The following is a 23,135-nucleotide window of genomic DNA, read 5'->3' as shown; positions in this document are numbered from 1 at the left end:
AACAGTATACAAGATGTTGGTTTCATTATGGACTATAAAGAAATGAGTTGGTGACAACTATCCTTTGCACAACATTATCAACTCACTTTAGCCACAAGCATGTCCTTGGTATGTGTGTACAAGAAATATTTTCATTTACCCCCATCAAATCGTCCACAGCTTTACTTAGAAGATGAAGGTGCAGAAATATGTTAAATGTATTTTGCTTTCCTTCAAACAACATCCCAAGCATGGCATAAGTAGCCTGAAATAATAAAATACTTAACTGGGCTTTTTAGTTACCTACACAGACTACTAAAAGTAAATTAAGTTGCTCAAATTAACACATCAAAGAACAAAACCAACCATAAAGCAGGCTGGAAAGCATTAAATGTTTCATATACGTGAGTTTTTAAATCATTTAATTTCTATAGAAAAATTTTATTCACAATATAATGTGACAGAAAATGCCACAGGAATGATATACTGATTGCAATAAGGTTGCATGCAACAGCAGCTTTGTATTTTATAGCTATTTTTGTTTATAAAAATTAAACCTCTCAGTCATGCTTATCACATGGTCTTAGATTTGTAATGTAAATGAGTAAGGAATACCATACAGTTCAAAGAGGAAATGTCTCATCATTTTGAATGTGAATTATGTGTAAGAAACATGAAGTATACTACTGAACCCTGAAACATGCATGTCTAGATTTTCTTTTGTCCAATTTCAGGCTGTCTGCAATCCTTTTTACTTATATAATACCAAGAGGATCCGTCTGTAACTGTGGTTGTATCAGCTGAGGCTGCAGTGGTGGTGGTAACTGAAGTGGTACCATTGGTTCTACCAACTGTCCTGGGTTTGAAGGAGGCAGTGGAGCCACAGTGTTTGCAGTTTCCACAATTTCTCCATTGTAAAAGAAAAACTGACACTGTTGAATGAATGTTTCAACAACGGATTGATGGATCTTGGTGGTAGACAGAAATTCTCGATTTTCAAAATCAGGTCTCATCAAAGTTGGCCAAAAACAGATGGATAAGTTGTCTGCTGTCATTAAGTTGACTTTATTATGTTGACTGACCCTGAAATTACGATATAAAAGAACAATTAGAAACCGGTCAAAACTTATTACAATTAAAGAATTCATGAGTTGGAAATTATTTCAGATGATTTGGCTTTACTTTTTTTTTTTAAATCTTAAGTTCAAATTTGAAACATTTTCTTCTTGTGCATTCCATGTTCAACTACATTCTAATAACAGAAGACAGCAGTAAAATCCATTCCTTATGAGAATCAAAGATGGTTTTTACTTCCAGAAAAATTATTCTACTTCCAACCAGCAGACTTTTTAACTTTCAAAAAAAATTAAGTTCCTAGTATTCTGAAAAAACAACCTTTATAATCATCAACTACCTTGCACATCATCAGAAATTTAATTTCAATGACAACAGTTCACAGAAGCACATTTATTTAACAATAAATAATTTACAAATGACCCTATATTACTAATTTGCACTTACAGTCTTTTAAATATGTGAGCAAGCATTACTGCCACCATATATAAAAATCAAGAAGAATCAAATCTTGAATTTTAACTCAGAATTATTAAATGGGGAGGAAGTTTTAGATATTTTATCCAACGCTCTCATTTCACACATAAAGAAATAGCTCAATATGCAAAGTAGCAGGAAAATTTTATACTTAACTGTGCATATCAAAAAGTTTAAAACTTTAACCAAAGGGCCCACATCCCCAAACACAGGAATTGTTCATCCGAGGTAAAATAAATGCACTAAAAACATGTGTTCTGTGGTAAAAAAGCATTATCTTTTGTTAAGAGACTAAATAAGAATACTCAGAATAAAATCAACCTTTTCTTAAAATACAGTGTATAGTGGGGCCCAGTCAGGTGTGTCTATGTGGTAGTCAAATAAAGATTCTGAAAATGCCTATAAATCTGAAAGACACGAACCGGGGCAAGTCTAATCGTTGAGTCAAAACAAACAAAAGGGAGGTAATGTGTGAGTTGAGCAAAGGGTAATAGGTGTTAGTAAAACACTAGGAGAGTACTTCAGTCACAACAGTGGTTCTCAAATACTAGAAAGCTAAAGTAATCAAACAGCATGGTACTGGCATAAAAACAGACACATGGATCAATGGAACAGAATAGAGGGCCCAGAAATGAACCCACACATCTATGGACAATTAATATTCAACAAAGGAATGGAGAAAAGACTGTCTTCAGCAAGTAGGAGAGCTGGACAGCCACATGTAAATCAGTGAGGTTAGAACACTTTCTTACATTATACAAAAAAAAAAAAAGTCAAAACGGCATAGGACTTAAATGTATGACATGACACCATAAAACTCCTAGACAAGAACATCTGCAAAACACTCTCTGACATTGTCATTTAGTTGCTAAGTTCTATCAGACTCCTTTGTGACCCCATGGACTACAGCCTACCAGGCCCTTCTGCCCATGATATTTCCCAGGCAAAAATACTGGAGTGGGTTGCCATTTCCTTTTCCAGGGGATCTTGCTGACCCAGGGTTCAAACCTGTGTCTTCTGCATTGGCAGGCAAATTCTTTACCACTGAGCCACCTGGGAAGCCATATTCTCTGACATAAGTCACAGCAACGCTTTCTCAGGTCAGCTGCCCAAGGCAATAGAAATGAAAGCAAAAATAAATGGGACCTAATCAAGCTTACTGGAGAAGGCAATGGCACCCCACTCCAGTACTCTTGCCTGGAAAATCCTATGGACAGAGGAGCCTGGTGGGCTGCAGTCCACAAGGTCGCTAAGAGTTGGACACGACTGAGCGACTTCACTTTCACCTTTCACTTTCATGCACTGGAGAAGGAAATGGCAACCCACTCCAGTGTTCTTGCCTGGAGAATCCCAGGGACAGGGGAGCCTGGTGGGCTGCTGTCTCTGGGGTCGCACAGAGTTGGACACAACTGAAGTGACTTAGCAATCAAGCTTACAAGCTTTTGCATAGCAAAGGAAACGATAAACAAAATGAAAAGACAACCTATGGAATGGGAGAAAGTACTTGCAAACAGTATGATCGACAAGGAGTTAATTTCAAATACACAAACAGTTCATACAACTCAGTAGCAAAAAAAATACAAACCCAATCAAAAATGGGCAGAAAACCTAAATAGACATTTCTCCAATGACATACAGATGACCAATAGGCACATGAAAACATGCTCAACATTACTAATTATTAGAGAAATGCAAATTAGAACTATACTGAGATACCATCACATACTACTCAGAATGGCCATCATCAAAAAAGTCTACAAATAATAAATGATGAAGAGGGTGTGGCAGAAAGTGAACCCTCCTAAACTGTTGTTGGTGGAATGTAAATTGGTGCAGCTACCATGGAGAACAGTATGGAGTTTTTTAAAAATATTAGAGTTGCCATATGATCCAGCAATCCCACTCCTGGGCATATATCCAGAAAAGATGAAAACTCTAAACTGAAATGATATATCCATCCCAGTGTTCACAGCAGCATTATTTACAACAGCTAAGGCATGGAAGCAACTTAAGTGTCCATCAAAAGATAAAAGGATAAAAATATGGTAAATATATATACACAATGGAATAAAAAAAATGAAATGATGCTATCTGTAGTTAATGCATGGACCTAGAGACATACTAAGCAAAGTTAAGTCAGAAAGAGAAAAATACCACACAGTATCACTTCTGGGATCTAAAAAATAAAATGATACAAATGAACTTATTTGTTCAAAACAGAAACAAGATTCACAAACATAGCAAACCTATGGTTACTAAAAGGGAAAGGGCAGGAGAAGAATAAACGAGGACTTTGGAATTAACAGATACACATTACTACATATAAAATACAAAAAACGATAAGGCCCTACTGTATAGTACAGGAACTATATTTGATATTCCATAATAACCTATAATGGAGAAGAATCTGAGAAAGTATGTAATTCAATCACTATGCTGAACATTTGAAACCAACATAACATTGTAAATCAGCATTAAAAAAAAAAACAAAATACCTCCCAGTGGTTCTCAGTGTCTATCACAATCTTCTGGAGGGCCTGTTAAAACACTAGATTGATAATTATGTCTTGGATGGGGTCTGTTAATTTGCATTCCTAACCAGTGCCCAGGTTTTGCTGATGCTGCTGGTTTGAGGACTGAATTTTGAGAAAGACTAAGACAACTACCGCACAACTGCACTCATCTCACATGCTAGTAAAAGTAATGCTCAAAATTCTCCAACCCAGGCCTCAGCAATACGTGAACCGTGAACTTCCTGATGTTCAAGCTGGTTTTAGAAAAGGCAGAGGAACCAGAGAGCAAATTGCCAACATCCGCTGGATCATGGAAAAAGCAAGAGAGTTCCAGAAAAACATCTATTTCTGCTTTATTGACTATGCCAAAGCCTTTGACTGTGTGAATCACAATAAACTGTGGGAAATTCTGAAAGAGATGGGAATACCAGACCATCTGACCTACCTCTTGAGAAATCTGTATGCAGGTCAGGAAGCAACAGTTAGAACTGGACATGGAACAACACATTGCTTCCAAAAGGGAAAAGGAGTACGTCAAAGCTGTATATTGTCACCCTGCTTATTTAACTTTTATGCAGAGTACATCATGAGAAATGCTGGGCGGGAAGAAGCACAAGCTGGAATCAAGATTGCCGGGAGAAATATCAATAATCTCGGATATGTAGATGACACCACCCTTATGGCAGAAAGCAAAGAGGAACTAAAAAGCCTCTTGATGAAAGTCAAAGAGGAGAGTGAAAAAGTTGGCTTAAAGCTCCACATTCAGAAAACGAAGATCATGGCATCTGGTCCCATCACTTCATGGGAGATAGATGGGGAAACAGAGTCAGACTTTAGTTTTTTGGGCTCCAAAATCACTGCAGATGGTGACTGCAGCCATGAAATTAAATGACGCTTACTCCTGTGAAGGAAAGTTATGACCAACCTCGATAGCATATTCAAAAGCAGAGACATTACTTTACCAACAAAGGTCTGTCTAGTCAAGGTTATGGTTTTTCCAGTGCTCATGTATGGATGCGAGAGTTGGACTGTGAAGAAAGCCGAGCGCCGAAGAATTGATGCTTTTGAACTGTGGTGCTGGAGAAAACTCTTGAGAGTCCCTTGGACTGCAAGGAGATCCAACCAGTCCATTCTAAAGGAAATCAATCCTGGGTGTTCTTTGGAAGGAATGATGCTAAAGCTGAAACTCCAGTACTTTGGCCACCTCATGCAAAGAGCTGACTCACTGGAAAAGACTGATGCTGGGAGGGTTTGGGGGCAGGAGGAAAATGGGACGACAGAGGATGAGATGGCTGGATGGCATCACCGACTCAATGGACTTGAGTTTGAATGAACTCCGGGAGATGGTGATGGACAGGGAGGGCTGGCGTGCTGCAATTCATGGGGTCGCAGAGTCGGACACAGCTGAGCGACTGAACTGAACTGAACTGAAGGCAGTCATGTTAAGATGTGATAAGGAGCCAGGTACAAATTGATACTTTTTGTTAAATGCTATCAATTTAATTAATACAGTGGCACTGTAATAATAACGTGGTGTAAATGGAACGGAAATTTAACAGAATAAGTTAGAACCAGGAGAAAGCAACAGCACCCCACTCCAGTACTCTTGCCTGGAAAATCCCATGGACGGAGGAGCCTGGTGGGCTGCAGTCCATGGGGTCGCAAAGAGTCTGACACAGCTGAGTGACTTCACTTTCACTTTTCACATTCATGCACTGGAGAAGGAAATGGCAACCCACTCCAGTGTTCTTGCTTGGAGAATCCCAGGGACGGGGGAGCCTGGTGGGCTGCCATCTCTGGGGTCGCACAGAGTCGGACACGACTGAAGCGACCTAGCAGCAGCAGCAGCAGCAGCAGCAGGCCACTTAATGTTAAACAATTTGGATTTTGTTCTTCAGGATATAAGTGATCTTTACAGAGAGAGTTTTCAGAATGATCACTTTGGTACTGTGATCAAAGGAGAAAGAAAAACTGGCAGAGAGAGCTCAATGAAAAACTAGAGTTCCCTAAATAAGAAATGATGAAATTAAAACTAAAGCAGTGGCAGAGGAATGAACAGGAAAAATAATTAGGAGAAAAAACTAATTTGCCACAGTAACTCACTGAATATGAAAGGTGAAAGAGAATATATTTAAAGAACAACTCTATGGATTAATTTTTGCAATCTGTCAATCACCCATTATACATTTATCATTTATTTCCTATACTAGAATGTAAGTTCCATGAAATGTGTGATTATTTTATTTACTGATGTTTGTATAGCACTTATACCTGGCACAAAGAGTAAACCCATTTTCGTTAATAACTGAGTATTTCTTTTAAAATTTAAGTCTGATGATACAATTTCTCTATTCTACTTTCTAGTGGCTCCCCATACCATTCAGAGAAACAACCATGCAATGTTTTTTTTCACTGACACTTGTTCCCCATCCCAACCCCTATAAATGTCAGTTGAAATCAACACTGAAATTAGTGATATACATGAAAGCAACCTCCTTGTGAAAATATTTTGAGGACTAAATCTAGTCAATAGGTTACACTCTGAGTAGTAAGCAACGTATGCTTCTTTGCTATTCCTCAATGTATCAAATGTGCCTGTTGTCACTAACTGTTGTATCACTGGAGTCAAACACAGTAAGTGTCTAACATAACACTGACGGTAGACCAGCACATGATTCTTTGAACATGCTCTTTCCTTTGTCCATTTTCCGTATTATTTTTTAACGAAGTTCAATTCTTATTTCAGCACTTCAATCAAACTATAAAATAATACGTTCATATACCATCCCAACATTCCATACAAGACAACGTCTCTTCTAGTACTCTGTACACATCTGTTAAAGCATGAACCATCTGTATGGTAATATTCAAAAGAGGAAATTCCACTACCTATACTGCAATGTTATCTATGCTGGTATTTTCTCAGACAGGGAGACTTCAGAGAAGTTACTAGAAATGTTTATAATTTTATGCTACACTGAAAACAACACAACTTTAATATTCTCTTTTAAGAGGTACAGACTGAAATGTACTTGTTTTGGACAATGATATTATTAGCTTAAAAAAACCAAACATGAGTTCTTTACAATGTTAGTAGAAAATACTGTGAAGGGTGGACTCTCAGTCTCAATAACAACTCTGTGAGGTGTTACTCTTCTCACTCTTATACAGTCAAGAAAATCAAGACTTAGGAAGGGTTAAAAAATTTGTCCAAGGCCACAGAACTAAAAATGTTTCAAAACCAAAACTATTTATAATTCCAAAGTCTTACAGTTTATCCCATTATACAATATCAATATTTTCTTTCATTTAATGAATGATATTGGCAAGAGTTTCTTTATAGAGAAAAGCATGAACTTCAAGCTTTACATTATTTAAGGTTTTTTATATTGGATAATGTTATACATTTCAGTCAAGAAGGATGGTGATATGAATTCAAGGTTCTAATAGACTTTCACTATGAAGACTATCTAAACAAAACAAGCAAGATATACAAAAGAAATAGTACAAAAGAAGAGGGAATTAAACCACTTAATAAAATTTGGATTCTAATCATAAGATGTGTCACTTGAGCCTATGATTTCTCTCTTTAAATCTCAATTTTTCCAACTTCAAACAGGTTGATTTGGTTAATTATCTAAGTGTCATTTTGTAACTAAAATCTAAGATTCTACAGAAAAGAACTGTTAAAGAATAGCAATGACCAAAAAAAAGTACTCACCACACTTACTTTTTATAAAATCATTACGTATACTAAAAGGGTCATATATCTTTCTTTAAAAAGGTTCATGAAAAACCTATTTTACAAATCCAGGAAAAAATGATCTAGAGATTCAAAATTGAACTGTATGTTTAGTTTGTCTCTATCTTAAAATTATCCAATTTACAGTTACATGTTGAAATCTGTAGCGCATTTTACTTGCAAAAAGAAAAAAATAAAAATACCTGTTTAGATGTGTTATTATATATCTGAATACATCATAGTTAACAGGATGAAATTTCTTAACAATTTCTTTCAGTGCATGAAGACGTTCTGCTTTATCCAGGATTTCTGTAAAAGTAGTGAGGAATTTGTATGAAACACAGATATTAAAAAATATTGATAAAGCTTCTTGCTATGCTTATTGTATAAAACAATCAAGAATGTATATGAAATGTGTTAGGAGAGGTAAACAAAAACAAAGAAAACGTAAACAATCTGCTAATTAATAGGTTATCATTTATTATAGTAAGACTTTTCACAAAGCTAATAACTGAATAACTTGGGGATGGCAAAATTGTGTATTAGTAATTTTTTAAAGCAACATCTAACTAGATAGATACTGACTTAGAATCAACTAATTACTAATAAATCTGTTAAGCTCGTAATATTCATGGTACAAAGAGTAAATATTTTAGGCTTTGTGGGTGAAACTATTCAACTCTGCAGTTGTACAAAAGCAGTCATAGACAATATGCAACAAGAGTGGCTTTGTTCCAATAGAACTTAAAAAAAAATCTGAATTTCATATAATTTTAACATATCATATAATTTTTTCTTTTAACATTTTCAACCATTTAAAAATGTAAAAAAACATTCTTAGCTTGCAAGCCTTCTGAAAACTGATGGCAAGCTGAATTTTTGGCCTACAGGTCAGTTTGTCAGCACCTGATTTAAAGCATCATCATATACTTATTTATAATTCACTTAGCTTATCAAACATCTTTTTTCACAATCACTACGGCAGTCAGTTACTTCTCAAACTTATGCAAATTATGAAACAGGATAACTGAAAGGCGGTTCTGCTGTAAATAGCAGGAGAGAAGAGAGCATCCTTATTGCTTCTCTTCCTCATTCACTTCTTTCTTCAAAAATAACAGTGGGTTCCTCTGGAGGGGTCCAATCTGCATAGCAACTCATGGCAGGTAGTCAAATACCACTTACTGTGTATTAGTCACTCAGCTGTGTCTGACTCTTTGCGACCCCATGAACTGCAGCCCACCAGGCTCCTCTGTCCATGGGTTTGTCCAGGCAGGAATACTGGAGTGGGTAGCCATTTCCTTTTCTAGGGGATCTTCCTGACCCAGGGATCAAACCCAGATATCCCACACTGCAGGCAGATACTTTAACATGTGAGCCACCAGGGAAGCCCAAAAACCAAGTACTAACAAATTTCTCATTTGCCACGTATTACTTCTAAATCAGCCCTCAGTAATTTCCTAACTAGGAAAGTTCTAAGGCTATTGTTTACAGTCAGAAAGTAAGAAAATCTAAGCTATCAAATGGACCATTTTCCAGTTTATATATGAGACTATGTATAAGGCAACTGGATCGTGTGCCAATATATTGAAGTGGATTTTAATTAAAAGAAAATTAACTGAGACCTCTAACAATCAAAATTGTAAGAAAGTAACTTCACTCTAAAGAGCCTGAAGACTTGGAATCAGAAGGACACATTGAAGAGAAACATTTAGAAACTAAATATTGAGAACACAATAAGGCTTCCCCGGTGGTGCAGAGGTTAAAGCCTGTGCCTGCAATGTGGGAGACCTGGGTTTGATCCCTGGGTCGGGAAGATCCTCTGGAGAAGGAAATGGCAATACACTCCAGTATTCTTGCATGGAGAATCCCATGGACGGAGGAGCTTGGTGGGCTACAGTCCACGGGTCACAAACAGTCGAACACGACTGAGCTACTTCACTTTCACTTTACTTTCTACCTGACAGTCAAATAGACCTTTTTTTTTTTTCATTTTCCAGATAACAAATGAGTATCTGCTAAGTAGAAACATCTGGATGAATGATGATGCCAATTAAGAATCAATACTGAATAGGTATTCATTTTCCTAACTCTCTCAAAAACTGACTTAAGACATGAGGCCAAAGTTAATTTCTTTGACTTAAAACTTATATTTAAAAAAAAACATATTTTACTAAAGTACATTACAGATACATTCATTTGAAGAATTAACTTCTTCTTCCTAAACCTCAAACTTCCAGCACTATGATCTAACTTCTAGGAGGACCTAGTCATCCAGGAGGCTAGCTAAAAGTATTTAAACGGAAAGAACCTTAATAAACAGCTCTAGAAGCTGCATTTTTATTTGCTACACATTCTACTGAATGACTTCTTTTAACACATAGCAACCAATGTACGAACCGCACTACCATATCCCTCTCAAAAAAAAAAAAGAGGCTTATACTTACTTGCTGCTTCCAGTAGCTCTGGATGAAGAGAATATGGAATTAAAGGATCTGGTAGGTCTGCAAAGAAAGCTTTAAGAGCTCCAGCTACAGCATTTACTGTTACTTCCATTGATACTAGACTGATATTATGATCTACAAGACAAAAATTGAAATAAAAAATTATAATGAATTTAAATTTATTACAAGAGAAGTAAGCTAAGTGGTACTTGAAGAGCCAAAGATATTTAAGTCTTCTCATTGATCACCTTTATTTAAAAGCAGATTCATCTCTCCCCCACTGTTTTAATGTAAGTTTGCCTGATAAAACTATAGACAATGAAAGAGAAAACCAAGCAAGGAGCATTTTCTGTTATAATAAAAAAAAACCTATTAGGCTTATTAGTATACAGGTAATATTAGTTAACATCTCTCTTCTCTTAAAACATTTTGTTTAATGTAAGCTATTTTTAAAAGAGGTCATAAGGAAACAGAGACACAAAGATAGGAATCATACATATAAATTCAAGCTTCAACTTTTTAACTTCTGCTTTAAAAACTTTAATATAACACTTTAAACACTTATCAGTGAAGTTCTGACTTTAAATAAACAATAACAGAACACAGTAAAGGTGTATTATAAGGTTAATTTGCTATTTTAAAGTCTTATTTTCCTTTTATAAATACAATGAATACTTATGATAAAGAAAAAAGTACCCCCATAATCAACAGATAATCACTGTTTCTACTTTAGCATGTTTCCTTTCATCCTTTTTCTGCTCATTTGAAAAAAAAAAAATCATATATATTTTTTATATTGAATTTCATTTTTAAGGAATTATCCAAGGTTATTAAAATTTCACCAGCAACTTTTAAAAAATTTTTTGAGGGAGCAGGAAACATTTCATTGCTATTTCAAGCTTGTAGAAATTCTGCAATAATAAAAATACAAAGAACTCACATACCCTTAACCAAGAATCACCAATCTTTACATTTTGTCCTACACATAAACAATTTTAACAACTATAAAACATTCTCCCAGACATAAAATTTACATAATATTCTATTAGAAGATTTAGATTTATTTCATTAAAAAAAAACTATAAAGACGTTTATGATTAAAAACTTGTATTTACTAACGCTTACTTCCTTAGGCAGGCTACATTCCTTGAAATATAAGCTACCCAGTGAACATTTAACATAGTGTCTGGCACAGAAAATTCATCATATGCATTATCTCATTATTCTTCAGTTATTTTTATCACTCCCATTCTAGATTATGAAAAAGTTGCTGTTTAGAAAGATTAACTTCCAGGGGTCACAAAGACAGTAAGTGACTTCCCAGGTGGCGCTAGTGGTAAAGAACCTGCCTGCCAATGCAGGAGATGTAAGAAATGTGGATTTGATCCTTGGGTTGGAAAGATCTGAAGGAGGGCACAGCAACCCACTCCAGTATTCTTGCCTGGGAAATCTCATGGACAGAGGAGCCTGGCGGGCTGTAGACCAAAGGGTCGCGAATAGTTGGACACAACTGAATCAACTTATCACAGTTAAGTGGTAGAACTAGAAAACAAAACCAGAAAGTCTAAATCAAGAGGCCCTGGTACTGACTATTCTTCCTTTATTATTTAGAAGTAAAATTGTAAGGATTTGATAAAGTCTACACAGTTCTTGTAAGAAAATACTTTTTAAAAGTGAAACACTAACAATACTCTTTCAAAACAAAGCACATACAACCCTTTCTCCAGCACTCAACAATTTTACCATTTCAACATACATAATCTTCATTATTCTATATGGTTATCTAGTATTCTGCTTGTAAACATGAGTAGACTCCCCACCTTTAAAACAAAATACAAACAACATTGCAATAAGTTTCTTGGTAGGCTTACACTAAGACTTGTAACATAAATATTTACAAATGGAATTTCTCCAGCAAAAGCTATCTAAAGCACCCACAACCAATAATATACAACATACCTGTTTGCCTATGCCCTACCAATAATCTTTTCCATTCTCATAATAAATATAACCTTTTTGTTTAAATTTTTATTTATTTATAACTGACAGAGGCTGAGCATATTTTCATATGTATGTTGTTCTTCTGAAATGAATTGCTTAATCTAGCAAAGAAATTCCATAGCCCCCCTAGATTTGCAGTTTTTCTCCTGATTTTGTTTTATCCACTGTTCCATATAGAAGTTTTTACATTTTTAAGCAGTCCAGTTTATCATCTTGTTCATGCTTACTAGGTTTCATGTGAAGTTTAGGCCTCTCCCTACTCCAACGTTATAAAAATATTCACTCATTTTTCTCCCTAGTACATACAGTTTCCATTTTTTTCAATTAAATCTTTGATCTCATATAGAGTTAATTTGAGTAGGAAATTCAGCTTTTTAAAAAATCCCTAATTAGTCAGTTGGCACAGTATCATGAAAGGAAAAAAACACTTTCAAATTGCACTTAAAGGTAAATCTGTATACACAAAGATGACGATGCATCATAAGTCAATTTACTGCTCTTCCAATTCTGGTAATGGATTTACAGCTCTCCTGTTTCTTGACTCTGGTATCTGTTTGATTAAATACTCCTAATACTACTTCAAAACTTTCTCCCATAATATATAATCTTAAGGAGGTTTTCATATGAAATTTCAATAAGAAAACTAACAAAATGATGATTTTGTCTTATATAATTATCTTTTTACCTTGATCAAACTGCTTTTGAATATTGTCTTGATCAGTTTTGTTCCCACTAACACGGTAGAGTCCTTCAGTACATAATCCTAAAATAAAAAAAGAGACTTTTGTACATGCATATATAGGTACAACAGAGAATATACTTAACCTTATGTAAACTTGATGACATAAAATATGGTGGTAAATATTTTTAGGAATAAAATAATTTTGAACATTTCATTTAAAGTAAGTTCACAATGGACTAATTTTAAACCAGTTAGGCTACTCAGTTCCATGCAAAAAATGAGAAGAAACATTCTTCCTATTTCTTTTACTAAATACATCTAATTTCCTGACTGTGATATATTGAAAAAATTCAAAAGACACTGAAAGGTGGAGAGAAAGTGAATTAACAGCAACTCTGAAAAACACCATGACTGAGTTCTCTGGGTTTTCTTTTTGCCTTATATATCCTAGACCAGGCAACAGAGAAGCCTGCAACCCAGAAACACTGATGAACACAGGCAAAAAAATAAAAACAACAACAAACCACCACTTAGAAAACCAACAAGAAGAGCTGCTCTCTTTGGTGAAAGGACTGGGAAAGGTGTAGACTAGCAAGCAAAATCATTTTTTAATTACTGCCCTACTCCAGCCAAACACCGTGGAACCTACTCCTCCTCATTCACAACAATGGTAACCAAGTAGAATTCTACTTTAGCCAGCAGTAACAAAGGTGTCCTTCCCCTTTCAAGATGCCAGCAAGGGCTGATTGAAGTCTGAAGTTTTTAACCACCACCTTGAGGTAAGAAGTACCCTCCTCTCTCCACCACAGTGGTCAACAGAGGCTGGTGGAGATCAAGCAGGGTGGGGAGTCCAATCTTCTAGCCTCACTTTGTAGTAATGAGGCAGCCTTCCTCCCCGGCTAGTACAGTGTCAGAGGAGGCCTGTTAAAAATACATTTAAATAAGACTCAAAGTTTCACAGCATACTATTCAAAATCTAGAATAAAACCATAATAAAATGAAAATCATTCATCATTTCAAGAATCAAGAAAATCTCAACCTGAATGAGAAAAGACAATTAACCGACACCAATACAAAGATGTCAGTTGTGGAATTATCTGATAAGGATTTCAGAGCACCATAAAACACTTAGGTGAACAATTATAAACACACTTGAAACAAACTTCCTAACAGAAAGTTTCAGCAAAGAAACAGAAATATAAGGAACAACAAAATGGTAATTTTAGAACCAGAAATACAGTAACAGAAACAAGAAATTCACTGAATGCAATCAACAGACAAATGATGACAGAGAAATGAGCAAGTGATCTTGAAGACAAACAACAGAAATTATCTACTCTAAAGAACATAAAGGAATTAGACACACACACATACACGAAAGATGAGCTGCAGTGATTTGTGGGACGACAGAAGAACCAAGATTTGTATCATCAGCCCCAAACCTATCCCTATGTTCAATGGGAAACTTCTAAAAGAGACTCAATTTCATAAGGCATTGTATTCTTCTGATCACAAGGAGGAAAAAAAAGAATAGAATAGCGGATTCTGTCAAACTTAGTTCCAGAGCAATATCAAAGGTGCTTGTATGGGACAATATATTAATCCCTTCTAATTTTCATCAGGTTAAATTATTTTGTTAATATTTTGTTTTTTAAATTTCACAAACATCTTTACATACGAAGATGTGAAAGGGGAAAAAAATGTACCGCACACTGCAGGAAACACAGCAACATTGAGAAATTCATGAACATAAAGGTAAGGGAAGATCCCCTGGAGAAGGAAATGGCAGCCCACTCCAGTATTCTTGCTTGGAAAATCCCACAGACAGAGGAGCCAGGCAGGCTGTAGTCCACAGGACTGCAAAGAGTTGGACACAACTGAGCGATTGAGCACACACACACAAACACGCAAAGGTAGCAAAAATCCACTGACAAAAGTTTCATGGGTCAAAGTTATTAAATCCAAAGTTTTAACTTCAATAAAGCACAGCTGCTGCTACTAAGTCGCTTCAGTCATGTCCGAATCTGGGCGACCCCACAGACGGCAATCCATCAGGCTCCCCCGTCCCTGGGATTCTCCGGGCAAGAACACTGGAGTGGGTATAAAGCACAGCAGACACCACCAAATAACCAAAATAATCATTTACTGTGGGACAAAATAACATCCTAGCCCAGCAACTCAACACTCAAAACACGAAGATCATGGCACCCAGTCCCATCACTTCATGGCAAATAGATGGGGAAAAAGTGGAAACAGTAACAGACTTTATTTTCGTGGGCTCCAAAATCACTGTGGACAGTGACTGCAGCCATGAAATTAAAAGACACTTGCTCCTTGGAAGAAAAGCAATGACAAACCTGGACAGCATATTAAAAAGCAGAGGCATTACTTTGCCCTCAAAAGTCCATATAGTCAAAGTTGTGGTTTTTCCAGTTGTTATATACGGATGTTAAGAGCTGGACAGTGAAAAAGGCTGAGTGCTGAAGAATTTATTCCTTCAAACTGTGGTGCTGAAGAAGACTCTTGAGAGTCCCTTGGACAGCAGGGAGATCAAATCAGGCAATCCTAAAGGAAATCAACCCTGAATACTCACTGGAAGGACTGATGCTGCTGCTCTAATACTCTGGCCACCTGATGCAAAGAGCTGACATTGGAAAAGACTCTGATGCTGGGAAAGACTGAAGGCAGGAGGAGAAGGGGATGACAGATGATATGGTTGAAAGGCATCACGGACGCAATGGACACGAGTTTGAGCAAACTCTGGGAGGGATGATGAAGGACAGGTAAGCCTGGCGTGCTACAGTTCATGGGGTCATAAAGAGTCGGATACGACTGAGCAACTGAACAACAATACCAACAGATATGATGCACTTAGATACAACAATACTTTGGTGGTATTTCTAACTAAAATGCATAATTTGAATCCAATAATGAGGAAAAGAAACCTCAAATTGATGGAGAAAGAAAACGTTTATTTGTATAGTAAAACACCAATCAATAGACATAATAAAAATGATAGACCAACCTGACATAGTGACATGCATTTATTTGCTACATGAAAAAGGAAACATGTATAATCATCCATACTAAAAACCTTGCCTTCCTTTCACTGATAACTGAGTGATGTATTTTTTTCTTTTTTAAAAAGCAGCAGCAACAGCAACTTAATAATCTAGATGTGAATTAAATCGTCCAAAGTATCCATCCTGGGCCTCCAAGTAATACAGGCGTTAGAAATCTATACCAATATTCCAAAACTATGTTTTAACCAAGTACTTTCGCCTTTTTTTCTTCCATTAGAAAGATAACTAACCCTTACATTGCACAGAACTCACGATATCTGAAGTTCTAAAAAGGTCTAAGTTCTATCTGAGTTGATAATAGATTGAGTTTCACTAAAGTCACAAAACACATGACCAACAGTAATGGAGAAGCAAGCTGTGTAGATAATCCACGAATTATATTGTTTCCATGGGAGGTGGCATCAGCAAAAGAGATGAAGACACGAATTTTGGAGCTTGGTTCCCCAATAAAAGCAACTAAAAGTGAAAGTGAAGTCGCTCAGTCATGTCTGACTCTTTGCAACCCCATGGACCGTAGCCTACCAGGATCCTCCATCCATGGGATTTTCCAGGCAGGAGTACTGGAGTGGATTGCCATTTCCTTCTGCAGGGGATCTTCCTGACCCAGGGATCGAACTTGGGTCTCCCACATCATAGGCAGATGCTGTACCGTCTGAGCCAGCAGGGAAGTCAAAAGCAACTAAGGAGCAGCCAGAATGTATCAGAATCAACTTCTGCAGAACCCTGGAATCTACTTAAAAAATTACAACCACCACTAGAAGTTTTGGAGAAGAAAGCAGCTTTAAAATGCCCAGTTACTACTCCCCATACCCTAGACTGGCAACGACCATGAGGAAGGTAGTCTGCACTTGGGGTTTAGGCTGCAAGTGTCAGAGGCGGGAACACAGATCTTGTCCGCAAAGAACTAGAGTTGTAAATTTTAACTTGTCTGGTGACTCCTAGAAGAAAGAGCACAAGGGCTTGCCTATGTTTCACTGTGCTAAAATATTTAAATATCTTATTTTCAACAAAAAATTTAAGAAGCATAGTAAGAAAAGCCAGTATGGTCCATTCTAGGAAAAAATATTAACAGAAACTGCCTATGGGGAACCCAGTCACTGTACTTATTAGACAAAGACTAACCTTTAAAAATGCACGAAGAGCTATAGGAAGCCATATACAAAGAAGCAAAGAAAACCAGGAGAATGCTGACTTAAAAAATGAAGAATATTAATACATACAAATTCTAAAAGATGATGCTATTAAAACACTGCACTGAACATGCCAGCAAATTTGGAAAAAGTCAGCAGTGGCCACAGGACTGGAACAGGTCAGTTTTCATTCCAATCCCAAAGAATGCTCAAACTATTGCAAACTGTGCTCATTTCACATACTAGCAAGGTAAAGCTCAAAATCCTTCAAGCCAGGCTTAAACAGCATGTGAACCAAGAACCCCATGAACCGCAGCATGCCAGGCTTCCCTGTTTTTCACTATCTCTCAGAGTTTGTTCAAACTCATGTCCATTGAGTCTGCGATGCCATCCAACCATCTCATACTCTGTTGCCCTTCTCCTTCTGTCCACAGTCTTTCCCTAGCATCAGAGTCTTTTCCAGGGAGTCAGCTCTTCACATGAACTGGCCAAAGTATTGGAGCTTTGGCTTCAGCATCAGTCTTTCCAGTGAATATTCAGGGTTGATTTCCTTTTGGATTGACTGGTTTGATCTCTGTGCTCTCCAAGGGACTTTCTCCAGGACCACAATTCAAAAGCATTAATTCTTCAGCACTCAGTCTTCTTTATGGTCCATCTGTACATGACTACTGAAAAAACTACAGCTTTGACTATATGGACCTTTGTTGGCAAATTAATGTCTTTGCCTTTAACGCTGTCTAGGTTTTTCATAGCTTTCCTTGGAAGGAGCAAGTGTCCTAATTTCATGGCTGCAGTCACTATCCATAATGATTTTGGAGTCCAAGAAAACAGAATCTGTTAATGTTTTCACTTTTCCCCCATCTATTTGCCATGAAGTGATGGGACTGGATACTATGATCTTAGTTTTTTGAATGCTGAGTTTTAAGCTAGCTTTTTCACTCTCTTAACCTTCAAGAGTGAAGTTGCTCTTCACTTTCCGTCATTAGAGAAATGACTACGTATTTGAGGTTGCTGATTTCTCCCGGTAATCTTCATCCCAGCATGTAATTCAACCAGCCCAGCATTTCTCATGATGTACTCTGCATATAGTTAAATAAGCAGAGTGACAATATACAGCCTTGTTGTACTCCTTTCCCAGTTTTGAACCAGTCAGTTGTTTCACATAAAGTTCTAACTGTTACTTCTTGACCTGTATACAGGTTTCTCAGGAAACAGGTAAGGTGGTCTGGCATTCCCATTTCTTTAAGAATTTTTCAGTTTGCTGTGATCCACACAGTTAAGTCTTTAGCATAGACAATGAAGCAGACATAGATGTTTTTCTGGAATTCCCTTGCTTTTTCTATGATCCAGCAGATGTTGACAATTTGATCTCTGGTTCCTCTGCCTTTTCTAAACCCAGCAGGTACATCTGGAAGTTCTTGGTTCATGTACTTTTGAAGCCTAGTTTGAAGGATTTTGAGCATAACCATATTAGCATGCAAAATGCATCCAACTGCATGGTAGCTTGACAATTTTTTCGCACTACCCTTCTTTGGGATTGGAATGAAAACTGACCTTTTCTAGTCTTGTGCCAAATTTGCTAACATATTGAGTGTAGCACTTTAACAGCATCGTTTTTTAAGGATTTTAAATAGCTCAGCTGGAATTCTATCACCTCCACTAGCTTTGTTGGTAGTAATGCTTCCTAAAGCCCACTTGCACTTCACACTCCAGGATGTCTGGCTCTAGGTGAGTGACCACACCATCGTTGTTATCTGGGTCATTAAGATTTTCTGTATATTTCTTCAGTGTATTCTTGCCACCTCTTCTTAATCTCTTCTGCCTCTGCTAGGTCCTTACTGTCTGTGTCCTTTATTATGTCCATCTACGTATGAAATGTTTCCTTGATATCTACAATTTTCTTGAAAAGATCTCTAGTCTTTCTCATTCTATAGTCTTCTTTGCATTGTTCATTCAAGAAGGCGTTCTTATCTATCCTTGCTATTCTCTGAAACTCTGCATTCAGTTGGGTGTATCTTTCCCTTTCTCCCGTGCTTTCCTCTTCTTTCCTCAGCTATTTGTAAAGAAGTGATGAGCCCCTGGCTGGAGGAGGTAATTAATGGCAAACCACTCCAAGAACCCCATGAACACAAACAGTATGGAAAACACAAATACCTAAGTACAAATCTAACAAATATATACAAGATCTCTATGAGAAAAACTACAAGACTAATGAGTGAAAGCGAAGGACTAAATACAACTGACCCTTGAGCAATGCAGGAGCTAGTCCATGTATAACTTATAGCTGGTCCTCTGTATCCACTGTTGCTCCACACTCACAGATTCAACCAAACACGGATTGTGTTTCCTGCTGCTGCTGCTCAGTCGCTTCAGTCGTGTCCAACTCTGTGTGACCCCACAGACGGCAGCCCACCAGGCTCTCCCGTCTCTGGGATTCTCCAGGCACGAACACTGGAGTGGGTTGCCATTTCCTTTTCCAGTGCATGAAAGTGAAAAGTGAAAGTGAAGTCGCTCAGTCGTGCCCGACTCTTAGCGACCCCACGGACTGCAGCCTACCAGGCTCCTCCATCCATAGGATTTTCCAGGCAAGAGTACTGGAGTGGGGTGCCATTGCCTTTTCCTGGATTGTGTTTAGTACTATATTATTTACTATGAAAAAATATCCAAGTGTAAGTGTACACACACAGTTCAAACTCATGCTGTTCAAAGATCAACTGTAAATGGAAAGATATACTATGTTCTTGGATAGGAAGACAAATACCATTTGGGTGTCAATTCTTCTCACCTTGATCTACAGATTCAAAGCAACCCAATCAAATTTCCAAGAAATTATTTTATGGTTATCAACAAACTGATTCTAGAGTTTATATATTTACAAAACACGTATCTGATAAGGACTGCTATTCAAAATATACTAACAACACGTAAAACTCAGTAATAAGAAAACAACTCCACTGCAAAATGGGCCAAAGACCTTAACAGATAGATAGATACCTTATCAAAGAAGATATATAGATAGCAAATGAATATAGAAAGAAGCTCCATATCATATGTTACTAGGGAATTTCAAATTAAAACAATGAGACATCACTATTAGAATGTAAAAATCCAGAACAATGACAACACCAGCTGCTGACAAAGATGTGGAGAACAGAAATTTTCATTTACTGCTGCTGGGAATGCAAAATGGTACAGATGCTCTGGAAGATGTTTTTTAACAAAACTAAATGTACTCTTTGAGCTTCCACTGCCAGGAGCCTGGATTCAATCTCTGGTTTGGGGAACTATGATCCTGCAAGCCTCAAGGTAGGCCAAAAAAACAAAAATACCTAAAGGTACTCTCACCACGTATGCTCAGTCACTCAAGTTACGTCTAGCACTTTGCAACCCATTGGGCTGTAGCCCACCAGGCTCCTCTGTCCATAGGATTTTTTAGGCAAGAATACCGGAGTGGGTGGCCATTTCCTCCTCCAGGGGATATTCCCAATCCAGGCACTGAAGCCGCGTCTGCACTGTACGTAGGTTCTTTACTGCTGAACCACAGAGCAAGCCCACTCCTACCATACCATCCAGCAATAATGCTCTTTGTTAATTTACTCATAGAAAATGAAAAATGTCTACACAAAAATCTGCACACCAGTGTTTACAGCATTTATTTTGTAGCTATAGCTATGTTTATAGCATAACTGCCCAAACATGGAAGCATACAGGCTGTTCTTCAGAAGGTAAATGGGTAATTAAATGGTGGTACATCCAGACAATGAAATATTCAATGTCAAGAAAGAATGGAGTTATTAACCCATGAAAAGACATAGAGAAAACTTAAATGCATATTACTAAGTGAAAGAAGCCAATCTGAAAAGGGCACATATTGGATTATTGTAACTATACATTGTAGAAAAGGTAAAATAAAAAGGTAAAACAATAAACAGGTATGTGGCTGCCAGGGGTGGGGGAGGTAGAGAGAGATGAATAGGCAGAGCACAGAAGATTTTTAGGGCAGTAAAAACACTCTTTATGCTACTGTAGTGATGGATATGTCATTATACATATGTCCAAACCAATAAAATATACAACACCAAGAGTAAATACTAATGTACACTATGAACTCTGGGTGATTATCATGTGTCAGCACAGGTTTATCCTTGGCAAAAAATGTACCATTTTGGGGAGTGATGTTGGTGATGGGGGCTGGGGAGAGTTTCATGTGTGAGAGGGGGTAAATGGGAAATCTCTCTCTTGATTCTGCTATAAATCTAAAAAAAATTTTTTTAAAGATATAAATATATAGAAATAGATATCAAAATGTTATGAGGATGGAAGTAAAATCAATGGAGTAAGTCTTTTAGCAATGATAAGTGACACTTCAGGGACAAGAATACTACAACAATTAATAAGGCTAACGGCAGTATTTTTCCCCCTCAATCAAAAATAGTAAATTTTAAATATGGGGGGGAATATTACTATACCTGGAATTCACTGTATTAAAACACACCACTACTTTCTAGCCATTATATCTTTACTATCTGAGAAAAACCAACAACAGTACTTCAACCTTTCATTTTGCTACTTTCTTTACATAAAATGCTTAAAAATTCATATTAAGTAAATATTACATATTTGTTTTCATTTCATTTTCAAAATAACTGACAAGAGGCCTTATGTTAATGATAAGGAGACAAGCTTTGAAAAGTGGATTGACTTGCTAAAGGTAAGACATTGGGCAAGCCAGAGTCATTACTTTGTCTCATTTGATACATAAAGGAAATATTTTTTGACATGCCACCCCATTTGTTTCATGGTAGGTGGTTTCCTCTCTCTGTATGCTTTCTATCACTGAGGTTGGCATAATAATTTCATTTCCAGACATTTTTCCTAGAAAATAAAAATATAAGCAAATATGTAAACAAAAGGATAACTGCCATATTGAATGTCTGAATACAGTACTAATTATTTCCCCATGGGGATAAAAAGAGGAAGGGCCAGTGTGTTTCATCAGACTTGCAAACATTAATTTTCCTGCAGGAATTTCACCATTAAAAAAACAAAAGAGCTACAGGTGTGATCACAATTTTTCTGACTGTCAATCACAAAAATGACAATTCCATGTTTCCATCTAACATAATAACAAAGTATCTGACATAGCTTTTTCCTAAGAACAGCCTTTCTTTTCCTGCATTAACCAGAGCATTTTGCACATTGTGTATTACCTTCATCAAATACTATTATCACAAGGTAAAGCCTGGATTTTTAATGATGTAACAGCTCAGTACAATAACAATTACCTGGAATGTGAAGTCAAGTGGGCCTTAGAAAGCATCACTACGAACAAAGCTAGTGGAGGTGATGGAATTCCAGTTGAGCTCTTTCAAATCCTAAAAGATGATGCTGTGAAAGTGCTGCACTCAATATGCCAGCAAATCTGGGAAACTCAGCAGTGGCCACAGGACTGGGAAAGGTCAGTTTTCATTCCAGTCCCAAAGAAAGGCAATGCCAAAGAATGCTCAAACTACTGCACAACTGCACTCATCTCATACGCTAGTAAAGTAATGCTTAAAATTCTCCAAGCCAGGATTTAGCAACACATGAACTGTGAACTTCCAGATGTTCAAGCTGGTTTTAAAAAAGGCAGAGGAACCAGAGAAAAAATTGCCAACATCCGCTGGATTATCGAAAAAGCAAGAGAGTTTCAGAAAAACATCTATTTCTGCTTTATTGACTATGCCAAAGCCTTTGACTGTGTGGATCACAATAAACTGTAGAAAATTCTGAAAGAGACGGGCATACCAGACCACCTGACCTGCCTCTTGAGAAACCTGTATGCAGGTCAGGAAACAACAGTTAGAACTGGACATGGAACAACAAACTGGTTCCAAATCGGGAAAGCAGAATGTCAAGGCTGTATATTGTCACCCTTCTTATTTAACTTATAAGTACATCATGAGAAACGCTGGGCTGGAGGAAGCACAAGCTGGAATCAAGATTGCCGGGAGAAACATCAATAACCTCAGAT

General features: G+C 37.1%; 1 protein-coding gene across 1 annotated transcript in view; it reads right to left on the bottom strand.

Annotated features, from left to right (window-relative positions):
- Positions 1–652: 652 nt before the first annotated feature.
- Positions 653–23,135, bottom strand: part of ARHGAP5 (Rho GTPase activating protein 5) — a 57,113-nt gene continuing 34,630 nt past the window's right edge. Inside the window, exons 3-6 of the mRNA XM_052659995.1 lie at positions 12,913–12,990; positions 10,230–10,361; positions 7,989–8,094; positions 653–1,062 (exon numbers count right to left, since the gene is read on the bottom strand). Coding sequence (XP_052515955.1) covers positions 735–1,062; positions 7,989–8,094; positions 10,230–10,361; positions 12,913–12,990 — 644 coding nt within the window. The 3' untranslated portion in view covers positions 653–734. The remainder of the gene's footprint in view (positions 1,063–7,988; positions 8,095–10,229; positions 10,362–12,912; positions 12,991–23,135) is intronic.

Source organism: Budorcas taxicolor, chromosome 21, assembly GCF_023091745.1.
Source record: "Budorcas taxicolor isolate Tak-1 chromosome 21, Takin1.1, whole genome shotgun sequence".
NCBI classification, from domain to species: domain Eukaryota; kingdom Metazoa; phylum Chordata; class Mammalia; order Artiodactyla; family Bovidae; genus Budorcas; species Budorcas taxicolor.
This window is presented reverse-complemented; position numbering and strand designations above follow the sequence as displayed.